The following is a 25,024-nucleotide window of genomic DNA, read 5'->3' as shown; positions in this document are numbered from 1 at the left end:
AATTGACACTGTAATTGCGATTACAAAGATGGTTATCAAAACAATAGAATAACTTAATTTGCAGCACGTAAGATGTATGATGTGATTATGCGAGTGCAGCTTGTGGCCGTTAGATTGCCTTCATTGATACATTTACCTGTTTTAGAACTAGATGTGTAATTTTTCTGTATTGTATGCATATTACGAAATACATGAAAAAAGGAAGAACAAATTATTGTAGTTCATATGCAAATACATACCTTGGCTATATTTTCGACCTAGTCACCACGAACTTCCCGAGATTTCTGGTAGCGTGACCAGCTTTCGTATACTATCTGTATTACCGCCTGAGAATGCAGCTAGTTAAGAACTGATGTGCTGAACACTTCGATTTAAGCCACTTTTTCATGTGAAGAAAAGGAAAGAAATTGCTTGGAGCAAATATGAAACTGTAAGGGAGACGATTGAATGGTTCCCATCTAAATCTTTGAATCGTCTCAACAGTACGAGCAGCTGTATGTGGGCGGGCGTTGTCATGGATCAGAATAATTCCAGAGCGTAGCATTCTTCTTCGCAGATTTTGGATGGCACCTCGCAGATTATTCGGTTTTTGGCAATACACCTGCAGTAATTATTAGTTCTGGTTCCAAGATTTCCACAAGAATCACACTCATTTGGTACCAAAACACTGTTGCCATGTTTTTGTGAACTGATGGTGTTTGAATTCCTTCGCTTTAGATGAACGAGAGTGCCGCTATTGCATTGATTGCTGTTTAGACTCCACGGTGGCGTATATCTAGGTTTTATTCCCATCCGCTCTTTGAGAAAAATGGTTATTCCCATCCTTTCCCGAGCGATCCAGAAAATCACGTACACCTGTCATTCTTTGCTCGTTGTAAGCGTCCGTCGGTAATTTTGGCACCCATATCGCACACTGTGATAACCCAGAGCTTTTCAGTAACAACTTGATGAACTATTCATTACAGACTTTTGGAAAGTAGCGAGTTCAGTTGGCAATTGGATCGCACTTTCACATTCCACCAGATCATCCATCTGAACACTAGATCTTCCGCTACGCTCATCGTCGTAAACATTTGAACATCCTTTCCGAAACACACTACACCATTGCCTGATCTTCCCTTTACTTATTACTGTCGGTCCGTAAATAGCATACAATTCCCAATGCATGTTCTGTCCTTTGACGTTCTCTTCGTATTTGTCGGGATTTTGTATTACGGCAGCTGTTTCACCTTACTGCTACTTGCACGTATGCACTCCACTCGGACGATTCTGTATCTCTTGCAGACACACAATACTGGGGAATGCTTATCATCATCAGTGTTGCTAACCCCGCTTTTTTGACATGCACCTCGTACATACTCGTAATCATACCGTTATATTACACGAAGCAAACGTAAATAATAATAAAGAGCATTATCCTTCTATATGTTGCACATGAGTTGAGTTTCGTGCAGTCGCTGTGCAATCACGCGGTTCCTAGTCTTATGCGTATGTCTCTGAAAACGTCATAACTCTCCAAAGGCAAGGAACACGAGGCTCCTGTGGTTGGCTGGAAAAGGAGTTCAGCTAGTTGCTAACTCATTACGTCGATTGTGAAAACTCGATGAGCCAGAAATTCACACGCCAGCCCATCACCAAATATGTGAGCTAATGTCTCGAAACAAGAACTTAGCAACCTTTTCTCACTTGGCGACTCCTGCACGATGTTGTTCCTTGATAAACTATGGCCAAACTGACACTAGAACAACTTGAAACTGAACGACCTTCTATTAAAATGAAAAATATTAAACTATTAAGAGAAGAGACTTACGTATTTGTTTTTTTAGCTATGGAGCGTGAGACGGGAGCGAAGATAATCATCCGAGGGAAAGGATCCGTGAAAGAAGGCAAAGTAGGGAGGAAAGATGGACAGCCATTGCCAGGGGAAGACGAACCTCTTCATGCGTATGTCACAGCTAATAACCCAGAGTCTGTCAAGAAGGCTGTTGAAAAGGTGAGTTTTTATTATATAAAAGAACAAATATTGCTACATTGGCAGTGCATCACGGACTATAATTTTTCTACTATATTCCGCAAACAGTCCAGATTATTTCTTCAGCCACAGTGTAATTCATATTTTTCCTCTTGTGATTTTGAAATACAGGGCTAGCATAAATGATTCATTCATTTTGAGAGGGCTATATTTTCAGAAGTATTACACACATGAAAGATATATGAAAAGAACCACAAACTCACCAAGTTTATACACCCTCTACAAATGTTCAATATGTGTCCCTTTGGTGACACGACACACGTCCAGACGATACTCAAGCTCATTCCAAACATTTTGTAACATAGTCCTGTCAATTGTCTGCACCGTAGCATTGATGAGATCTTTCAGCTTGACTAAGGAGTGAGGTAGTGGGGGTACGTAAACAAGGTCCTTAAAGTACCCCTACAGGAAGAAGTCGCAGGGTGTTAAAATCAGGAGATTTGGGAGGCCAGGTGCTTTTCCCTTTACACAAGCAACTAATGTCCTTGAATTGTCGATACTAACGCAAAATGCTTTGTTTACTTGGCGGTTGTTTTTCATAGTCTCTTCTGAAAGCGCGTTGCAGACGAACATCTGGCATATTTCAAACACACATAAAACTTTTTTCTTGTTCTCCCTCCATTTTCGGACAGGTACTAACCTCGTGCTGCCACGCCCGATCGGAGATATAATGGACTCGTGCTGCCTCACAATACAAACATGGTGAGTTTGTAGTTCTTTTCATATATCTTTCATATGTGTATGCCAGTAATACTTTTAAAGATATAGACTTTTCAAAACGGATGAATCATTTATGCTAAGCCTGTAGAATAATCTCAATGCCTAATATCAGAATTAAGTAGTTTTTTTGTTCCTCCTCTTTAGTTGATAAACTAAACACGGAACAGTTTATATGAGAAACTACAGTGTTTCCATACCTGTTAACATTGAACTAAGTTTGTGCTTAATTATGAAGTTCAGTTTTACGATCAATCCCATTACAATTGTGGTCAAACTTTTACTTGTTGTGTAACATCTAACATGTTGCATAAACAAATGAAAGTAAGAAAAAAAAAAATTGAAAATTTTCGGAGGTGTTAGTATGAGTATTGTTTCGTACGAAAAGGACTTTTTTCTATGAAAATAAAATGTAAATTTCCACTTTCACAAAAATAATAATACTGTTAAGAGTATGGCAGCGAATCTATATAGATATTAACGGATGATATATTATTTAGATACACTGTAATACTGATTATTTAAATGAATAAAAATATACCAACCTCTTTATCTGTTAAGTTTTAAAATTTAAATTATTTCAGTATTAGCTGGTATATTCTTCAGTAACATAGCGCCTAGTTACACTAGATTCCGTGAAAAATTCTCTTAGAGTAACGTATTCCGAGGATGATATATTAGTTTTATTCATTGGAGTTAAATTAATGTTTGCATTGTATTTCAGATAAAAGAAATAATCCGCCAAGGTGTTGAGGTTCCAGAAGGCCAGAATGATCTTCGCAGAATGCAGTTGCGTGAATTAGCCTTACTGAATGGTACCTTAAGAGAAAATGATGGGCCTCGATGTACAAATTGCGGTGCCTCCACCCACAAATCATGGCAGGTATGTAACGTGAATCTATTAATATCTTCCATCCAGTGGTAGTCGTATAAATCTACGTCTGGAAATGTGATAAATGTTCGGATGCTGATGGCTCTTCCCAATTCAACACGAAAATGTGTGAAACTGTTACTTTTGTTGTTCTCGTGTTTGATCACAATGGTTTCCAGGGTTCAAGAAGGAAAATCTGGTAACTTGTAGAAGTATTGTTGAAAATATTTCTGTAAGGTATAATAAGTCATTTACGAAACCTCGCAATTGAATGATAGTTCATTTCGATCTTTGTTAAATATATAGTGTCATATAGGATATCTTGTATATATAAGAGGATATAAAATTTTGTCATCTGATAGTGCTTCAAAATGGAAGTCCAGATTTTTTCCTTTCTGGATCATCATTATTTCAGTTTAAGCCAGATTTTAATCTGAAATAACTTCTAATTATTTTGTTTCTTCGTTTGTTTTAAAGCATTGTCTTACGAAGGTGGTTGATCTACAATCTTTCTTTCCTCAAGTTTCATGCGTTTATTTCATTACTACATATGGAACTCGAATCAGAACGATGCAGAATATAATAATTTTACGTTAACCATAATAAAGAATTTTACTAAGATAATAAGTGTTCCTATGAAGACCAATATTGTTTCCAAAGTCAGTATTTCGGATATGTTTCTCTTGTATTTGTCATTTGGACCATAAAGCAGACTTACACTATACTTTACATTAAGTTCGTCACATGCTTATTTGCTACAGTGTTAGTGGAAACTGAAATTATATAAACTAGGTCTGGCGTTGCTGCAACTAAACATATGACGAACTTAATGCAAAGTATGGTAGAAGGATGGCTTTATGGTCCATATGAAGGATACATGAGATATCGAACATCAAAATAATAATGGTCTGCGTCAGGGTTTGCCCAAGTGGGCCCAGCCCGAAAAAACCCACCGGGTTTTTTCGGGTTGGACCCACCTGAAAAAACCCATCTTAAAACCCACCTGGGTTTTTGACTTTTTTGTTAGTGTATTATTGGTATAACTAAGGTGATCACATTGAAAGTTATTTTTATCAGATTTTAAACTTTCTTTGGGCGAATTATATGCTTTCATGTTAAGATAGACAACAATATTCAACATAAGACCTTTATAAAGCTCTAAGTGCACAGAATGAATGCATAAATAAATAAATAAATAAATAAATAAAACCCTCGCCTTAGCTTTGGATAATTGTAGAACAAATTAATGTATGGATTGTGCTTATAGCCTATTTGAAGTAAAGTAAGCGATTGTATATTTTAGAAAATACTTTCCATGAATAGTATGTTTTCTGACTCGGCACCGCCGAGGGACGTTATCCCTCATACGTTGACGGGTTTAAGGTCATAGGTGCCGGTACTAACAGTAAATATGTAAATACATTAGTAAAACTATTAGTATTATTTCTTTCCTTTGATGGTAACAAAAGTATTGAGTAAAATTTGATTTTCCAACAACAACAGTTAAGTTCAGTCATTTGTTGCTAGCCTTCAAATAAGCATTCTGTAGAATCAACACTAGCAATAACGTAAAAATTCTTGTCAAAATTAAGAAGCTTAATGCTCGGAGCTCCGAAGACTACGTAACGCTTACTATTTCAAGTGCTGCATTCAAACTTCAATATTAATGGAAGTTTCGATGTACAGTAAAGCAAGCTGCATTTTCAGGGAAAAACCGTCGTGAAAGAAGTGTTCGGGAAATTCCCGCAATTGAACCCACAAAGCATCGAAAGAGAATACTTCAACAATAAAACTATTTATTTTACGCTGGAGGATAGTATTTCATTTCATTTTAGACATTTTGAAACATTTACTTTATAAAGTATGAATTATAGGCCTATCTTTGTTAATTGTTTTAAATTGATTTTCGGAAAAGAACGGTCTTGCAACAAGTGCTCGGGTAATTCCCGTAATTGAATGCACAAAGCATCGAAAGTGAACTTCAACAATAAGACCATTTATTTTACGTTGAAAAATATTTAAGACATTTTGATGAATTATGTCTTTGTTTTAAATTAATATAGCTATTCATGATATTCATATTTGGCGAACGTCACTGAGGCTCCTAGGATGACTCGATCTGCATTTGTTCGTTTGTCTGCCTTTACCACACAGTGTTCAACTTTCGGTCTTTTATATTTTCAGGATACAAACCAGAGACACTCTAACTTTTCTGTTTAGATTTTGGCAGCATACCAACGTAAAATTAGAAAATGGCACGCTTTTTTTTAAAAAAAAATAGCTGATATCCACTGGCGAAAATCCGGGGGGATGATGGGGACATATCTCTTACAATCTTGGAACTGTCCCTCTCAATAATCCGATTGGAAATGTGTCTTTTAGGAAGAAATGTGATGATTTGTGTCCAACTGTCACAAAGGACAGTGAGATGAAATTGATACCTCCCAGAATAAGCCTCAAATCTGACCACCTCCCAATGTTGAAGACGAATTTGCGCCGCTGTTGATATCCACGCTACAAAGCGCAATTTTAGGTCTTTCAAGTTGAAATTTTCAAAGTAGAAGCACACGAGAGAAAATTAGCTGTATATATTTTGGCGGCATAAAATTTCAAAATGGCGGCCATTTTTCAAAATAGCGGGTATCCATGCTACAAGGTGCAATTTTCGGACTTTTTAAGTTGATATTTTGACGGTAGAAGCACAAGACCTTCTAAATTTGCTGTATAGATTTTTTTCGGCGATCCAATATAAAATTTCAAAATGGCGGCAATTTTTTTCAAAACAGCAGTGAATAGAAAGTTGTTGCAAGTTGTGACAATGACACTCATAAAATGTAAATCATATTTTAACATTTTTACCCCAAAGAGATTGAAATATTTCGAGAAAACCCACATGGGCCCAGGTGGGTTGGGTTTTTTTCAAAAATACCCGGGTTTTTTCAAACCCTGGTCTGCGTAGGAACATTTATGATCGTAGTAAGATTTTTTTTTTTTATTATAAAATGTGTTCCTTACGTTCTATAAGTGATTATGATGGATTTTCTACATATAGAAGAAAATACACTAATATTTAGGTAACTTCCCCTCCTCCCCCACTGTTTTTTTTTTGTTAATTTGGTATACAGAAGGCCATATCCAGGAAAAAAAAAACTACGGAAAGAGAACAAAGTTTCCAGAGCTAGGAAGAGTTCTACCCCTCAGTTAAGCAAGTGATTCATATCTCAAGAGTTTTATTTACGTAGCTTAACCTCGGACAGTTTTTTTCTGAAGACTGAATTGTCTCATTCTGTTGAAATTGTGATACGAGTACGAACAAACAATTTGCTATTGAAAAACACGTTTGTTGTTAGTCATTCGATGCAGGCGCGGCGTGAGCGAAGATCAGGGATCTTTCTTCTACAGAAATCATATCTGCTGCATTTTCTATCTTCCGTTCTTCAAAATAATTTGCTGGCTGGCATTGTCGAGTGGTTTAATGCATTAAGCTTGCGACCTCCAAAAGTTCGTCCCCCGATTAATAATTCACCATTCCTTTTTTAAAGAATCACCCCCGGGAACCGAACTTGTGTCCACAGATAAAAACGGCTCATTAACATCTGTGTGCACCCAGGAGGAATAGCATAATTGAATTAAACAGAACAAATCAAATAAAAAACGAGCCCCCAAAAATCTCTCTCCAAGCAATGTACCGAATCCGGTTTAGAAGCACCAGATTCAAGCAAAAACTTCAATACACCAAAACAGCAATAAAATAGGTAGATCAAAAAACCTTAATGAGGAGGTTAATAATATGAAAGGATTACGCCCAAGAATTAACTTATAATAAAACTTTATTCATACTAATAAATAAAAAAAACTCGCATCGTTCATTTCGAAGAAAGAATCCAGCCCCTTATTGGAGAGAACCATTGAACGCGCATATCTCCCCAAATTGGCCGAAGGATGCTAAACAAACTATTTCAACGAAAAATGGGTAAGTCTAACTTCGCCTCCTACGTGAGGTGTCAAACGGGACTTGAACCCATAGCCTCTCCTCCCACTAAAGGAGTGGCGTGGCCCCGAAGCCAGCTAAAAAAAAAAAAAAAAAACGGTTCAGCGACTTAATTCGCTTCCCCCTTCACACAACCCTCTTGCTGTGTGGTACAGTTTAAGACCAACAATTTCCGTAGCCCCCCAGACTCTCTTCCTCTTAAGAGAGTTCTGGTCTGAAATTATGTCAAAAACTAAACTTTTAGCATCGCGGCGATACAGCCCTCTTGCTGTACCATGTAAATCTCTAGCCACCTCTTTGGCAGAGAATCTGAGAATTCCAGAAAAGAGATTCCGTCCCCTCTTTGGACAGAACCCTAACCATCTACCTCTTTAGACGGTCGAGCTGGAATCCTCCCCCACCTATGATTCTCCTGCTCTTATATAGACGATACAACCAACGGTCACCAGACAGACGCTTGGTTTAAAAATTTTAAAATTAACAAACAAAAAATATCAACGGGCAAGATAGCGTTGGTTTCTGGCTCTCCCCTAAGTGAGCTGTTTAAAAAAAAAAAAAAAAAAAAAAAAAAGAAATCCTGTTGGAAAGAAGAAACTGCATGTTAACAAGATATAGAAACAAAATCACACAAAGACAAAAATAAAAAATATTGATTAAATGAAATGTAATAATAATTTTACCCGGCCGGGATTTCTCTCTAAAACTATATTAACTGATAAAGCAATACACAAGAATAATTAAACAAAGGTAATATATACAATTATAGATAGCAGCTCCCAAAGAGGGGGCTGCATGTTACTTACGTTCCAAAAAAAAAAAAATGAAAAAAAAACACTTAACTTTGCACTTAAAAAAAAGAAAAGAGCCATTAGTCCAAATCTCTTGTTCAGACTCTTTTAGTTCTCTGAAATATCGAAAAAACACTTTTTTTTCTAAACACACACACAAAAACACAATTTACGAGAGCCCATTGTCCGCAAGCGTGCACTCTCGGCGGTCCTTTTTTTTGAATATGTATATTCACAAAATCAAAAAACAAACAAATAAAAAAATCACTGTTATGTCCAATCATTGAACACATCACAATGTTGAGGTCCGTCCAGAGATAGTCCTTTTTATTTTAAAACTTCAGCCTCTTCTTCGCCGGGCTGGCTTCCCAGTGGTCCCCGTCGTTCACTCCTTTACCTGGAGTAAGTGGGAGTCCCTCGCCATTGGTAAAGATTTCAATGTAATCCACCGGATCATCCTCCTGGCAACTTGTCAATGGTTCGGAACTCGAACCCGGAGCCTCCGCTACCGATGCAGGCCTCTTTTGCAGTGTTTGATATTCTCTCAAATCTCTGAGAGAAAAGTTGCTCGGGTCACCTTGCAGAATACGTTCTGGGTTCGGGCCCGACTTCTGTCTCGCGGCCCGGTACTGGTCTCGCTTCTTGTTGCTTTTCTCATCGTCGATGTTGAACATCAACTGGAGTTCGGTGGGATTCCACGCCTTTGGTCTGGCAACGCAATAAACACTCCTAGTGAGGGCCTTTGGTTTCTTAAACTTAAAATCCATCGGGAAGGTGCAAAAACAAGGAAAAATCTCTAAAAAAGACGTTCTTCTTCACGAAGCTGAGTTTTAACTGACGAAGTCAAGTATCCTTTCCTTGTTCATTCCCATTTTATTTATTTTTTTTTTAAACTCTCTCTCTCTCTCTCTCTCTCTCTCTTCCCTCTACCAGCGTGGTTGGGCCAATCTGTCACCATGGGTCAATGTCTTGCTCTGATGTTAAATTAGCCACAAAAGGCGGAGCTCCAGTTCTCTGCGGAATAGCCTGAAACAAGAGCTAGAAAAAAAAAAAAAAGAAAAGTCTTTCGCAGCCTAAGCTATATCTTCGGGAATCTCTCTAACACAGGAGATCTGTTGTTGTTTTACATTCCTAGCAAAAGCAGGGGGTGGAATAACCCTCTTAAAGGAATCCACATTGGCTTTTATCTCTCGGTTACTAAGAGAGTGTCGTAACATAAACGTGTTCTCTGCTAATTTCTTACAAATGACGTATGGTCCACGAAATTTGGGGAGCATTTTTGCGGTTATCCCCTTGCTAGCATCAGAAAATCTAACTGCACGGAGCCAGACAGAATCCCCTTCTCTGAAAGTATGAGGTCTCCTGTTCTTGTTATATTCTCGACACATTTTTTCGTGTCTTTTTTCCTGAGTTCTGTTGGCTACTTCCATGGCTTTCTTTATGCTCTGGATTCTTTCCTTTACGAAGTCAGGGACCGGATTCCCACCTTCCCCCACTACTTCTCTCTTCTGGGTTTCAAATGGCAATTTCACATGTCTACCCATATGTAAGAAAAAAGGTGTATGGTTTGTGGCTTTTGAGACTCTACTGTTAATGGCAAAGGAAAGAAAATCAAGGTTCTTTGACCATTCCGAGTGTTTTCTACAGTACATGGACACCAGTTTTTTAACTTCCTTCACCCCTCTCTCGGCCCGATTCGCTTTTGGCCTGTAAGCAGAAATGAACGTAACTCTTGTCCTTAAAATTGCGAGAAGGTTTCTCCAGATCTTTCCCGTAAACACACTTTGGTTGTCGTTTACAATGCGGTCATACCATCCATTTCTCGAAAAGAAAGTTAACAAACAATTAGCTACAGACTGAGCTGTGACCTTTCGAAGGGGAAACAAAGAAACAAAACGACTGAAAGCATCAATGATTATCAAGCAGAATTGATAACCTCCCCCCTTCGACCTAATTAAGGGCCCCATAAGATCTAAATAAGCAGTAGACCCTGGCTTATTCACTAGACTGCTGGTCATAAAACCTAGCTTACTATTTGACGAGTCCTTATAAATAGCGCAGGGAACACAGGATTGACAAAATCTTCTAATATCCTTTCCCATCTTGGTCCAAAAGAATTGTCTTTTTGTCCTATTGATGGTTTCTTCGATGCCTGGATGTCCCGAGAACTCTAAATTATGAGTCATCTCAAGTACTAAACCCCTCAAATCTCTGGGAACACACACAACCCGCCTTTTCTCAACATTTAGATCGATTTCTTTTTCTAATACTCCATCCATGGATAATCGGGCAGTGGAAGCAAAATTTCTAATTTTTCTCTTCTCTGCTTTGGTGCCGGCCAACTTCTTGGTTGTAAGAAATAGAATTACCTTTCTCAGGAATGAGTCAGTTTCCTGGGCTTCTCTTATTTTTATTGGTACTATAAGTTTTTCATACTGCTCAGTTTTTTCCTGCTCCTCTTCTTCTTCTTCCATTAATATTTCAAATGGGAGATTTTTAAATAGCTCTCGCTTCTCTCTCATCGTGCTCGGGAGAGTCTCAACGCTGGACACGTTCTGATCTGATTTTTTCTCTTTATAACCTCTCTTGAAATCCTTCAGACCTCTACTGTCATAAAACGAAATCAGATTAATTTCCTCCTTAGGAATATCACTCGCATCTGTGATTTTTCCTTCTTGGTCCATTATTTTAATATATCCCGTATCACTAGCACAGTTCAGAGGGAATTCTTCATTGGCATGCTCAGTCCCCTCGAAATTTTGATCCTCAGTGTAACCTGTCTCGATTCTCGACAAAAAATCCACCCGGTGGGTCTTGCCTTTTCTATATTTGAGAACCACTGGAAATCTGGAGATCCTAGCCAACCACCTGCTCACCATAGCTGGAACCTTGCTGGCTTTGAAGAGAGGAATCAATGAAGCGTGATCAGTGTATACATACACACAAGGGGAATGTATTAAGTACAGTTCAAATCTCTCTAATGCGAGCACTACTGAGAGAAGTTCACGCATGGTGGTGCTATACCTACTTTGGGATTCCGTCAAGCGTTTCGACCCGAACGATACAACATAGAAATCGTCTTTTTCGTCCTTCTGCCCGAGAAGATAGCCAGCGGCTATTTCAGAGGCGTCGACAAAGATATGCATGGGTTCTCCCATCCTTGGTAGCATCAATTCACGGTTCTCAACAATCGCATCCTTTAGCTCTTGCAGAGCCTGGTCCTGTTGTGGCCCCCATGACCACTTGACTCCTTTTTTCAATAGTGACGTCATCGGAGCACAGATCTTCGCCATATCTCTAACGTGGTTTCGAAAATACTGAGTGAAACCGAGGGTCCTCTGTAATTGCTTGACATTCTTGGGGGGTTGCAGTTGTCTCACCATTTTAAGCTTCTCAGGTGTACATGACACTTTGCCAGGTGTCACATGGAAACCGAGGAAATCTATCGTATCAGAGAATAGCACCGCCTTTGATGGGCTCAGACTTATATTCGCATCCGCCATTCTTTTCAAAAGTTGCTCCATTGTATCCAATAAATCCTCCGGTGATTCACCAATAACTGTGAGATCATCATAATAGACTATTACTTTGGAATAATACAGGTCGCCCAAGACAATCTGCATCAATTTGCAGAGAGTATAAGGCATCGATTTCAATCCATAGGGGGCGCGTATACATTGGAAGATCCCAAACGGGGTAAGAAATCCGGTATATTTTTTACTACGCTCCTCCAACTTGACCTGGGCATAACTGTACGACATGTCAAAACTACAGAAAATCTTCCCTTTCCCCAAGTAGGATAGCGCCTCGTTAATGTTCGGAATCCCCCCTTTCTCATGTTTCGTGACTGAGTTTAAATATCTACAATCAAGGACTAGCTTCCACTTACCAGAGCTCTTTCTATGTAAAATGGGATTACTAAGATACTTCGTAGAGCTCCTTTCGATCAAGTTTTTATCTAACATTTCCTGCAGCAACTGTCCCAGAATTCTTCTCTTTTCTTCCGATATTGGCCTTAGTCGAGTTGAGAAAGGCCGAGGATCACTCAGCTCAATTTTGTGTTCTAAAACATTGGTTTCCCCAGGATCCTCAGAAAAAACCTTTTCGTATTTATAGAGAAGTTCCCTCAGTTTTTCATGTAGATCTTCGGAAAGCTTGACGCCCTTCAACATATTTTCAATGACATTATCTTCATCCGAGCAATTAATTTCTCCAGTTTCTCGCGTCTCAGGGTAATCAAATTCCCTAAAAGAAATTCCCCTACTCGGAATTTCCCATCCGAAAGGACTGAATTTTATTATCATCTTTGTTGAAAGAAGAAAGTCTCGGCCCATGATAATACACCTCGAGAAATTACTAATTACATGGAATCTCTGCTCTAACTGGAGTCCAAAAAAGTCCAGAGGAACAACCATAAAACCAATTGTTTTTGCCCCTCCTCTGGCAAACCTCACATTTACAGAATGATCATGCAACGTTATTCCTAACTTTGACCATTTTTCCGCAATTTTCTCATTTATAGCCGACAGCGAGCTCCCTGTATCAATATACAATTGCTACTTATCATTTAAAATCGAACAATTTATTAATAGCGGCCTCGGGGGTATGGACCCCTTGCCCCCCCCCCTCGGCAGCGCCATTCACGTTTTTTGAAGTAGTCTTCTTAACCCGACTAGCTTTCGGTTTCTTATTCAAAGAATCATTTTTGCTGTGGTCTGGAAAATCTTTTCTTTCTTCTTCTTCTTTTCCTCTCCAAAATATTTTTCTGTTCGCAGGTCGAGATTCACAACGCGGACACTCTTGGGTGGGCTGTCTGTCCTTTTCCCCTCCCTGACCGCTCTTCTTACCCCTGCCCCTTCTCCGCCGTGTTTTACTACCATCGACCGCGGTAGGGGCGGGGATGGTGGACAACATGTGGTTTTCAGCTAAAAGTTCCTCACTTTGGTCTGTAGGATAAACAAAGTGTGTTCTTTCTTTTTCATCGCTAAACATCCACGATCTGCTTGCCATATCCAAACTTATTTTTGCTTTTCTTAGGATGTCTTGACCAACGATAATGGGTGTTACGAGGTGGTCCAGAACGTAAAAGAAGTGAGAGAATTTTCTCCTCTTGATACAAAAGTCTACAAATATCTTTCCCACAGTCTTTACTTCCCCCGTTGCTAGGCTTAGGGGCAACGAACAAGATTCGAACCTGGCCCCTCTTCGCCTCCACTGATCGGCTATTCTCTTGTGGACGATGCTAATTTCAGACCCAGAATCGAGGTAAAAATAATAGCGTTCACGATGTATAAAGCCATAAATAAAAGGGTTCTTGTTCCCCCTTCTTCTCCTTTCTTTTTTCTCCTCTCTGTTCCGCACTACGGCCGAGACGGGCTTCGAACCTGAATCCTTTTTCTTTAAAACACAATCCGCTGCTCGGTGATTCAGTTCTTTGCAATTGAAACATCTTATTGCCCTTTTTGACTGACTTTGCCCCCCACCAGGCTTCATATTCTTTTGGTCCCCTCTTCGAGACCGTGCTGGATCGAGAGCGCTTAACGGCGGTATCGAATCTTTCGAAACTGCTGTTGCGTCTTGTCTCTTAAAATCCGGGGCCGAATATCCCTGACCTCTTGTCCGACCACTGGATAGTTCCATGTAAGACAATTCACCCAATAAAATGGACTGAATATGCAGGGACTCCTTTTCCAATTCCTTAACATCTTCAAATTCTTTTCCATACAGGAATTGCCTAAAACGAGGGTGCGTCTTCGAAATTATCTTTCTAACCTGATCCTTTTGAGATGGTACGGATTCTAACCTCTGAAAAAGTTCGCTCATCTTTCATAGTCATAAAAACAGACAGACTTTCGTCTGTATATTGAAGTCTATTGGCAATCATATTCTCAACTTCCTCGGCATAGTTAAAACTGAAAAACTCTTTCAAAAATGAGTCTCTGAAGGTCCCAAAGGACTCAAATGGTCTCTTAAACTCCCACCACCTGCGAGCTGGGCCAAGGAGTAGCCTAGGTATGAGAATGTCCAGTTGATCACTCTCGCCAATACCCTTCTGACAAGCGTAAGACTTAAGCGCCTCTAAAAATAGAAACGGACAATTATCTCCTTCACCACTAAAAACCGGAGGTTCTAACCTAACTTCCTCAAGACCAGATTTCTGAGAGCAACACCCTGTATGAGACGACCTATTTTCAGTTCGATTTTTTAGTTTTCTAATAGCGTCTACTGCTACATCAGAATTAAGTTCGACGTTCCTTTCTATATCCAAGAGGTTACGTACTGTTTCCTCTTCAATTGCGATGGTGTTCTGTCTGACCATTGAAGCAGCATGCTTCAATCTCGTAATTTCAGCCAAAATAGTCTCCCGATTCAAATCCTGTTCCTCAGAAAATCCTAGGACCTCTCTAAGACTATCAACTTCAATATGAGAGTCCATCTTCGAAAAAGTGTACCTTCCTGATCTCAAAAACATAAAAAGAATCCAAAGAAGAACTAAACAAAAACTCTAACGAAAGAGAACCAAAAAACAACAAAACAAATCCAATCCCGGACGAGCCCCCACTTTATGCGACCTCCAAAAGTTCGTCCCCCGATTAATAATTCACCATTCCTTTTTTAAAGAATCACCCCCGGGAACCGAACTTGTGTCCACAGATAAAAACGGCTCATTAACATCTGTGTGCACCCAGGAGGAATAGCATAATTGAATTAAACAGAACAAATCAAATAAAAAACGAGCCCCCAAAAATCTCTCTCCAAGCAATGTACCGAATCCGGTTTAGAAGCACCAGATTCAAGCAAAAACTTCAATATACCAAAACAGCAATCAAATAGGTAGATCAAAAAACCTTAATGAGGAGGTTAATAATATGAAAGGATTACGCCCAAGAATTAACTTATAATAAAACTTTATTCATACTAATAAATAAAAAAAAAACTCGCATCGTTCATTTCGAAGAAAGAATCCAGCCCCTTATTGGAGAGAACCATTGAACGCGCATATCTCCCCAAATTGGCCGAAGGATGCTAAACAAACTATTTCAACGAAAAATGGGTAAGTCTAACTTCGCCTCCTACGTGAGGTGTCAAACGGGACTTGAACCCATAGCCTCTCCTCCCACTAAAGGAGTGGCGTGGCCCCGAAGCCAGCTAAAAAAAAACGGTTCAGCGACTTAATTCGCTTCCCCCTTCACACAACCCTCTTGCTGTGTGGTACAGTTTAAGACCAACAATTTCCGTAGCCCCCCAGACTCTCTTCCTCTTAAGAGAGTTCTGGTCTGAAATTATGTCAAAAACTAAACTTTTAGCATCGCGGCGATACAGCCCTCTTGCTGTACCATGTAAATCTCTAGCCACCTCTTTGGCAGAGAATCTGAGAATTCCAGAAAAGAGATTCCGTCCCCTCTTTGGACAGAACCCTAACCATCTACCTCTTTAGACGGTCGAGCTGGAATCCTCCCCCACCTATGATTCTCCTGCTCTTATATAGACGATACAACCAACGGTCACCAGACAGACGCTTGGTTTAAAAATTTTAAAATTAACAAACAAAAAATATCAATGGGCAAGATAGCGTTGGTTTCTGGCTCTCCCCTAAGTGAGCTGTTTAAAAAAAAAAAAAAAAAGAAATCCTGTTGGAAAGAAGAAACTGCATGTTAGTTAACAAGATATAGAAACAAAATCACACAAAGACAAAAAAATATTGATTAAATGAAATGTAATAATAATTTTACCCGGCCGGGATTTCTCTCTAAAACTATATTAACTGATAAAGCAATACACAAGAATAATTAAACAAAGGTAATATATACAATTATAGATAGCAGCTCCCAAAGAGGGGGCTGCAAGCTGGCGATTGGGGAAACTTAGTTCTTGCGGGTTGGAATCGTCCTTTAAGGACATGCATTGTCGTTCTTTGGTCATCTTTAAACTACGGGGCACTGCTTAGAGTCGTAAAACCCAAAAAGTCAAATAAATGTAAATGACTAAAAGAGAAGGCAAAATTATTATTTGGAAAACTATTCATAGAGCAAAAAACCTGTTAGCTTTCACCCATTCTTGTGGATCGTGCCTTATCCTATAAGACTTGTATTGGTTATTACTCTTTAAGTTGGCCATCTGTCTAACTTGACATTTGGCCACATTAAAGCAACGTTATTTCTATTCTCTTAATATTAAATTCACCTCTGAATATCGACACCTGCGTAATTTAATTTCTCAAACTGTTCAGAACATCATTTACTATTGTAGGTTTTAGAGCGTTAATAGTATTCCGAAAATAGAGCAGGCAGTGAAATCTTCATTGCTTTTGTGTGTGTTGTCTACGCGTACATGAGAGATTAGCCCACTAAGGCTTCCCATTCATATTTTACATTACTATACGGTCGGTGTTCAACCCACTAAATTAAAAAAGGAAAAAAAATCTAACCCTGCTGGAGGGTTCGAACATATGTAAGAAACATACTAAAAAAATCCTGGTAACGCGTTTACGATCGGTCTGCCATGTATGGAAAGAAAAGTCAGCCCACATACGGTAATATCTTATGAAGTCGTGAAACCTATAACTGCGATTTCCCCAAAACTGACTCGTTGTGGGTTGAATGGTTGTTGCATAACACCGCTCATATATTTGTGGAGCAGTCCAGATAAATTTATTAATCTGTGTATATATGTGCTTTGTTTTCAAGTGTTCGAATCCTGTTTCTTATTGCTGGTTTATAAGAAATTGACAACAAATGACGATCGGATTAATGTTACAAAATGTTAAAAATAAAGAAAAGAAAAAAAGGTCTTTTTTGCGTGTGTGTGTGTTCTGCTGCGTGCCAATTAACAAACATTAGCATGTCCAAATGCACAACAAGATCACTTTCGGTGCTTCGCTACTAGCAGGGATGAACTTGTATGGATGTTTCGAGTATTTCCTGGAACTGGTGATCTTATCTGGAATATAGAAAAGAATAGTGTGTGTGCCGTAGCGTTTTGTAGCCAATTAGCATACTGAAATTACATCATCAAAAAACAGTATGCAAATGACAAACTAATATTTATTAGTTTTGAAACTATGGTTAAAAAGAATAATTCGTAATATTGTTTTGAAATAAGATAATTTTAATAAAACTGTAAGTTTTTTAATATTTTGTACATTGGATTAATAATCATATATACTCTATTCTCCTTTCAGTGTCCAGATAAGCCTAATGTGACAAACAACGTAGTGTGTTCAACGTGTGGCGGTGCAGGTCACATCGCTCGTGACTGTCGGCAGAAGCGTCCAGGATCAGCAGGCCCAGTCGTAGGAGACAGGACGAAAATCGATGAAGAGGTAAAAATTGTAATATATGATGTGTTCAACTCAAATTCGTTTTAAGACCATATTATTGGCATTTAACATATCCTTTATACATAATGTAAAGGCATCAGTGATTGTGTGTCTCATCATTTGTGCTTCAGAAGAAGTCACCATTCTCTTTCAAACAATTTGTTCCATTATGGCCAGTATACGATGTAACATTTGGAAGATTGACGTTCAAACCATTAGCTGCCGGCGACCTTCGCCTTGTTACCTGACTTAAACCTCTGGCATTATAACGCCTTCTGTAGAGGACCAAAGATATGAAAGTCAGAGTCAAAGGTGAGGTTTGTAGGGAGGGTGAGCGATATTTCCTAATGGATCTTCGGAACAAGTAGACGTAGCGTACAATATTAAGACGGCCATTATCGTGCAATACAGTTACTCCAAGGTCTTTGTTTTTAATGGATATGCAGAGACGAGTCAAAGTCGTACAGTAGCGTTCGGTATTAATCGCTTCTACTGCTTTTTAAAGTCAGTCTTCATGATTTTCTCCCTCCCATATTTTTATTCCACCAATACTGTCATAGCATTCAACTTTATTAATCACCCGTTTAGCTTAAAAGGCGTAACTTGGGAGGTGAAAAAAGTCTGTAAGCGTGACTTTTTCTCCAAACACTTGTAACTTGAATTTCTTGGTGCTATGGGATGAGACGAATGTCCATTTCATACTGAATATTTTGAACTTCTTTGAAAATTGTGGTACCATGATTCGCTTGCAGCAACAGTATGCGACAACAAATCATTCCACTCCAACTGTAGCGTGACAAATATTCAAGGGAAAACACCATACCCTTCAAGTTTTGTTCCTCTGTCAGCATCCTCGAAATACACTGCGCTCCACTTTGTGTTGCCACAGATGTTGCAGAATCATCTGGACAGTTCAATTGCTTCACTATGAATCGAATTCCGAGGCGTCTGTTCTCATTAATAGCTTCACCTTTACACCATTATCCTCAATACGCAACATGGACTTGACCAGGACTGGAATAGTCACTTGTTCCTGCAGGTACTTTCAGAAACCATTGTTTTCAAGATGCGCATGTGTCAGCTGATTGACATTTTTCAGCATTGAGGAATGTGTGACAGCACATTTATCTTTGGGTTGTGGATACATCTTTCAGGGTTATTCCTCCAACTACAAAAGAGAACATGGAACTATTATTGCCACTCACAACTATACACCATATTGTAATTATAGTCGACAACCGAGTTTCTCTCATCGCGGGTCTCCCATGCCAATGTAAAGTTCTATCGTGTTGATATATATATATATATATATATATCTATATCTATATATATATATATATATATCGAGTGTTCTAAAAATGGCGCTCACGAACCACAGAGCACTATTGTATAGGTCAAATTAAAACGAAAATATTATATGAAGGTTTGCCCTCCGGGGCCTCCTTCAGCTGCTATGGAGAAACAAAATTTCACAATGTGGAAACGTTGTAGATTAACTCGGGGCAATTAGCATTACTCTAAGAATACAAGCAGTTGAATCGATTGCTACACTAATAAGTTATGCTAGTGTCAATCAATATCGACTTCAGCTGCCATCTGGAAAGAATAGATATGATTATTTGATAGACTGGTAGATCTAATCTATGGTTCTTTATTTGCGACATTGCCACATAGTGCAATTTCTCTCTGCAGACGAAGACTCGAAAGATATACAAATGTATATATATATATTTTGCTTTGACATGTAGAATAATGCTCTGTGGTCCGTGGGCGCCATTTTTAGAACACCCGATATATATATATATAATATCAGGGACGGGTTAAAGGAGGAGCTTACGGGCCTCCACTCTGATCAAAATCTCAACTGGCTATCTAAAAAGATCATAAAGATACTATCATCATCATCATCATCATAAAATAAAATGTAACCAAAAATATGAAACATTTTCCCTTAACTTTCCTACTGTAGTTTCACAAAAATGTATTAGGCGAAGTCAGCAAGGGCTACATATTTTTTCCAGCCCCGGGCCTCCAGATGGATTAATCCAGCCCATATATATGCAATGTAGATTAAGTATAGAATTAGGGTTGATTTAGATGTTGGTGCACTAACAATATCATACTATATTAAAACAAATCTACACACCACTGTTGTTATATGTGTGAAAATCTGTATAGAAGAAAGTCTTAAGCCTAAGCCCCGACGGAGAGCATCCATCGGAAGTACAGAGTTGTTTCCGATCTATGATGACGATTTCAAACTGTACTTACCTTAAGAGAAACTATGTTGCCAACATCGAGAGTGCTGTATTTGATGGCCCTGCACCTGGGCAATTGCCCGACAGCGAAGCTTCCACTGTAGGAGACTGGGATGCAGTGTAGTCATGTCAAGCCGCAACCACTCCTACTAACAGGCTTTCCATAGCCCTTCAACGGTGTGGGGTCTCCTGTGAGACAAGGCACGTTTCAGGAAGTCAGAAGGCGCAAAAGCCCATCGGTGAGTGCTCTATTTGATGGCCCTGCACCTGGGCAATTGCCCGACAGAAAAGCTTCCACTGTAGGAGACTGGGATGCAGTGTAGTCATGTCAAGCCGCAACCACTCCTACTAACAGGATTTCCATAGCCCTTCAACGGTGTGGGGTCTCCTGTGAGACAAGGCACGTTTCAGGAAGTCGAAGGCGCAAAAGCCCATCGGTGACGCCTCAGGAGACTTCACTGAAATGTCTGAATGGAGTGCCACTAATTTCAGTTTCTGCTCCCATTTGTTGGAGGAAGAAGCGGATTGAGCGCGATGTGTGATTTGACGCCTTATCTTGATGTATCCACATACGATTCTTGCCCTCCCGTAAAGATGGGGAATGTCATGGTGATAAACGGGTCCGAATTCACTTTCGTATTTCGATAGTTGGTGCGATGTTTCTGGATGTGTTCTGGCAAGAGCTTATGAACACGCCCCCTTCCGTCGCCTTACCAACCTCAAATCGCGGTGAATGATGGTGTGCACTGATCTCTGTAGCCGGTTCTCGATCCTCTGTGTGGGTGCAGGGCTCATAGCGAGTCACTTTTTTTAACTAAAAGTTACTTTTTTTCAAGTTGGTCACTAAAAGTTACTTTTGTAAAAAAAATTGTCACTAAAAGTTACTTTTTTGGGAGGTAAAGTGACTTTTTCGTGTGATTTATGTTTTGCATTGGCAGTTTTCTAAGAAAAATGGAAAAAGGTAGAAACTTGTTACTCATTACTCTTCTCAAAGCTTCAGTACTTGCTGCCACATGTGAAACAGTCAGCTTTATTCTCACTTCAGCTTTTATTTTTTCTAAAGCACAGTGGATGGTTGGTGGATGCTTAAGCTCCCAATGTGGGGTTGAGAACCCTTCTGTGTCTATTCTTTCTTCTATCATAATAGTCTCTTAGTTTTCTCTCGTAAAGTTAACGCTCCGCTCAACGGTGTGTGTGTGTTTACGTGATTCATCATGTTCCTCTTGTGTTACGCTTCTTGTATGTTCTTCTTAAGAGTAGGTGATGAATTTGAATATTTCATGGCTTTGAGAACTCTCAATGCTAAGTTAAATATAATGTCTGGGTTGAAGAAATTTGGAAATATGCCAGAAGTGGTTCCACTTACTTAGAAGCTTCTTACATCTGCTAAGTCTGCCTACCGTAACTACAAAGCATATTTAGAAAACCTAAGAAAGGAGGAAGCCCAAAAATAAAGAAGTAAAGAAGAAAAGATGAAACAAAACAACAGTGAAAGAGGTGATGGAGAAATTGACAAAGGAAAAAAGGGACATGAGATTTTGGTCACTTTTTCGTGTGCTTTTGGTCATTTTTCAACTATTTACAAGAGACCAGACTACTATGAGCCCTGTGGGTGGATTCTCCCTGGTTTCTAGAGCCTCGACTTCCCGAATTCTGGCTCGTGTGGGGCTAATGGCAGGCCGGGGTTAATCTATTTCTGCACCTCAGGAATCATTCCACGCCTCGCCTTACCTGCCCCTTTCAACATTCGTGATATGCCATTTTTGGATACAGTGAATGTACAGTTTGATGCACTTATTTTCGGCTGCACTTCTCCCGATATGCACTTACCATACCTGTTACGCACAGTTAATGGTCCAAGGTGCCCACACGACTAACAGCTTCTCTTCCTGCTTGGTGGTGCTGCACAAGGTGTGTATTTTCCTCACCATAGATCGGAAACAACCTCTGTACAGTATTAGGGATATAAGCTAAAAATAAGTAAAAACATAAAAAAGAAACATTAAGTTAGTTTTAATTATTATAATGTATTCCATGCTCTCAATAAGCAATGCAGGTACATTAGTACATAATAATATGAAGTCGTTAATAACACTGCATACACACAAAAGTCGAAAAAAAAAATGCCATCAAGTTTCTTGTCGGGCTAGGCTAGAGAAGATATTTTGGTATCAACAGTAAATGAAGAAGGAATTATTTGTTGGAAATCTTCCATTTAACAATATTCAGAGATAATCAGTCATCATTCTCAAATACTTGAAGGTCCGACTGTGAAAATAAGTTATTCATTCATATTATTTTCAGAAGGGTAAGATGAGAATTTAAAAGTTTAGAAATTGCACATTGAAGCGGCGTTCGAATCTGGAACAGTTCGAATCCATTGGAGACGGGACTTAAATCCCAATTAATATATTTGTTAATTATTGTGTAAAGTTGTACGTAAAAAATTTATTTGAATTCCAGGATTGTCACTTTACTTGCGTAATGTATACTGCTATCTTAATAGGTTTTACCGTTCAAGTGACATAAGAATAGAGTGAAGTATGTACTAATATGATTTTGATGTAAATAACAAGGAAAAAATGTTTCTTTTCAGTATATGTCATTGATGGCAGAGCTTGGCGAGGGTCCACCTCCACCGAAGGATGGTGACGCACAGAATAAGGGATTCATCAGACGAACAACAAATGGAACCAACTTATTCGAAAGACAGGTCCCTCCAAGGGCATTATGTGCACCTCCACCTCGTCCAGATGCGCCGACCAGTACAGCTCCTCAGGTTCTAGCAGTAACAACTCAGCCAATAACTACTGCTCCTCCACAACAATTTCCACCACCTCCCTGGAATCCAGCAATGCCTCCGGCGCCTCAAAATCCTCAACAGAAGCCTCCAACAATGATGACATTAACAGCGACTCCTATTCCAAATCTTAGCCACCCACCACCACCAGGAGTACCTCCACCTCCAACTCAACCACCGATGATGCCCCCGTGGCAGGTACCAGGAGCAGTGCCTCCCACAGGAGTTCCAGGTGCAGTCCCAGGAACAATTCCCGCTTCAATGCCAGGGACAGTGCCTGTCACAACTCAAGCACAGGCAGGATTCGCTGCAGGTATTCCTCCCCCAAATATCCTTCAAGCTCCACCTCCCCCTCCGCCTCCAAGCACTCAGGCTCCTCCAAACACACAAGCAGCACCTGTACCTTGGATTCCTCAACAAACTCAGCAGCCTCCAACTACTGTCCCTCCCCCTCAACTGCCTCCGTGGCAACAACCTCTTCCTCCTATGACTTCTGTACCTCCAGGACCTGTTCCTCCGCCTGTGAGGCCGCCACCTCCTCCACCACCACCTACCATGTTTCCTTGGCAGCAGGGGTTCGTGGGAGTCCCTCCCCCACAGCCAGTGCAGCCCCCTCCACCCCCACAAGCCCAGCAACAACAGCAAGCCCAACAGCAGCAGGCTGGAGCTCCGCAACCAGGACAGAATGTGGACATAAACGCCCTTGCTGGGCTTCCCAACCTTCTGGCAGCTCCCCCTCCACCACCCCCAAGCTAGACTTTACCAGCAAGCATAAGAGAAAAGGGTGAACTAACTGCCACAAAACCAACAGTCATGTAAGAGTACATGGAAGCCATAAGTTCATTTGTTTTTGCCAAGCAAAAGATTCCACTGGGTGTGTATGTAGTCTGTTTGATGCAGATGTTAATTCTGTTGAGATTGTAACAAATGTATTATATTATAGAAATAGATTATCTATGTATGTATGCACCTACATAAATATTGCAATCGTAATGTTTGATGTGTAGATAAGTAACGATCTATTTGTATGAATTGCTTTATTTTGTTAGGTTCATTCCTTGGGAGATTTTGAATTGTTTTTTCAATTCAATTTTGTTTTTATATGATACGTATATTATATATTTCTCCTGCCGCATGCGCTTAGCTTTTTAATTATGTCGGTCGAATACCCATTACTTTTATTTTTGATAAACAACCTTGATATTCGAGAGCGAATGTTGACCAAACAAATGCTCAATATCTGGCGGAGGCTAAATACCAAGTTCTAATTCCAGTGTAAATAGAATGTAGCTTATGAAGACTATGCAATCTTTCAGTGTATGGTATGAGTAGGTATAGTTGATTTGGTTGATTGATCCATTATGTCCAATGGAATGAGATTGTAAATTGACGAGTCATCTGTAGGTGGAATACGAAAATGTACAAAAATAATAATTTTATGAATAATATTCAGAGAATATGAAAACATTTCAGTCTATAAATATGTAGGAATACAATAGAATATAGATATATTAAGATATCATTCTTTTATTTAAATTATCCTTTGAGTTGAACATGAACTAAGCAAATATGATTTTATTTTGTGGTTGTCTACATTTCTTACGAAAGATAACTAATGAATACATTTTTTTAATGCACAATCTTGCTCAAAAATGTGTCCGACCTATCTTTTATAAGAACATATTCTCATAAGGATAAGGGTTTCTCTATAGTTATAAAAGTTGAATACCAAGTGGTAAGAGTAGTGTTGTCACGTGACAAGACATGGTTCATCAGGTTACGGCTGAGCGAGCGAGTCCTCCATAATACTCGTCAAATGCAGGAGTATAGGGTAACGAAGGACGTTATAAAATAAAGGATCTGCGCATACATATCTTCATCCTATTAACTCAATGTAGCCAAAAAAGAAGAAAAAAGCATCTGTGAGAGGACAAACTCTGATGTCGGCTCTCGTTTCCACCATGAATGTTGACTCTCAACGTTGTGATCTTATTGGGTGGAGCGAACAGAGTAGGATTGGCTAAACTTACGTGTCTTCATGATTTTTGGTATGGAAGATCCTCTGTTTTATAACACCCTTGAGGGCAACAGTCATTGCGTATATAAAGCATGTAACGATGAAAGAAGGAATGAAACTGAAGAACTATTCGCTGTTAACCACTCGATTAAGCTGCTTCCCTTTTGGTTGAGAATTGCACGTTATTTAACCGCAGAGGTAAACCTATTTCACGAATGCATGACATTCTTG

The 25,024-nt window shown here is 39.4% G+C and overlaps 1 protein-coding gene across 2 annotated transcripts in view; it reads left to right on the top strand.

The window, feature by feature from the left end:
- LOC145663215 (uncharacterized) overlaps window positions 1–24,293 on the top strand; it is a 54,936-nt gene extending 30,643 nt beyond the window's left edge. For both annotated transcript variants that reach the window (XM_081729570.1, XM_081729571.1), the window contains exons 7-10: window positions 1,827–1,993; window positions 3,474–3,632; window positions 17,581–17,721; window positions 22,573–24,293. In XM_081729570.1, the coding sequence (XP_081585696.1) occupies window positions 1,827–1,993; window positions 3,474–3,632; window positions 17,581–17,721; window positions 22,573–23,532 (1,427 nt within the window). In that variant the 3' untranslated portion in view covers window positions 23,533–24,293. The remainder of the gene's footprint in view (window positions 1–1,826; window positions 1,994–3,473; window positions 3,633–17,580; window positions 17,722–22,572) is intronic.
- Window positions 24,294–25,024: the final 731 nt, after the last annotated feature.

This window comes from Thermobia domestica, chromosome 10 (genome assembly GCF_964235325.1).
Source record: "Thermobia domestica chromosome 10, izTheDome1.hap1.1, whole genome shotgun sequence".
Lineage (NCBI taxonomy): Eukaryota > Metazoa > Arthropoda > Insecta > Zygentoma > Lepismatidae > Thermobia > Thermobia domestica.
This window is presented reverse-complemented; position numbering and strand designations above follow the sequence as displayed.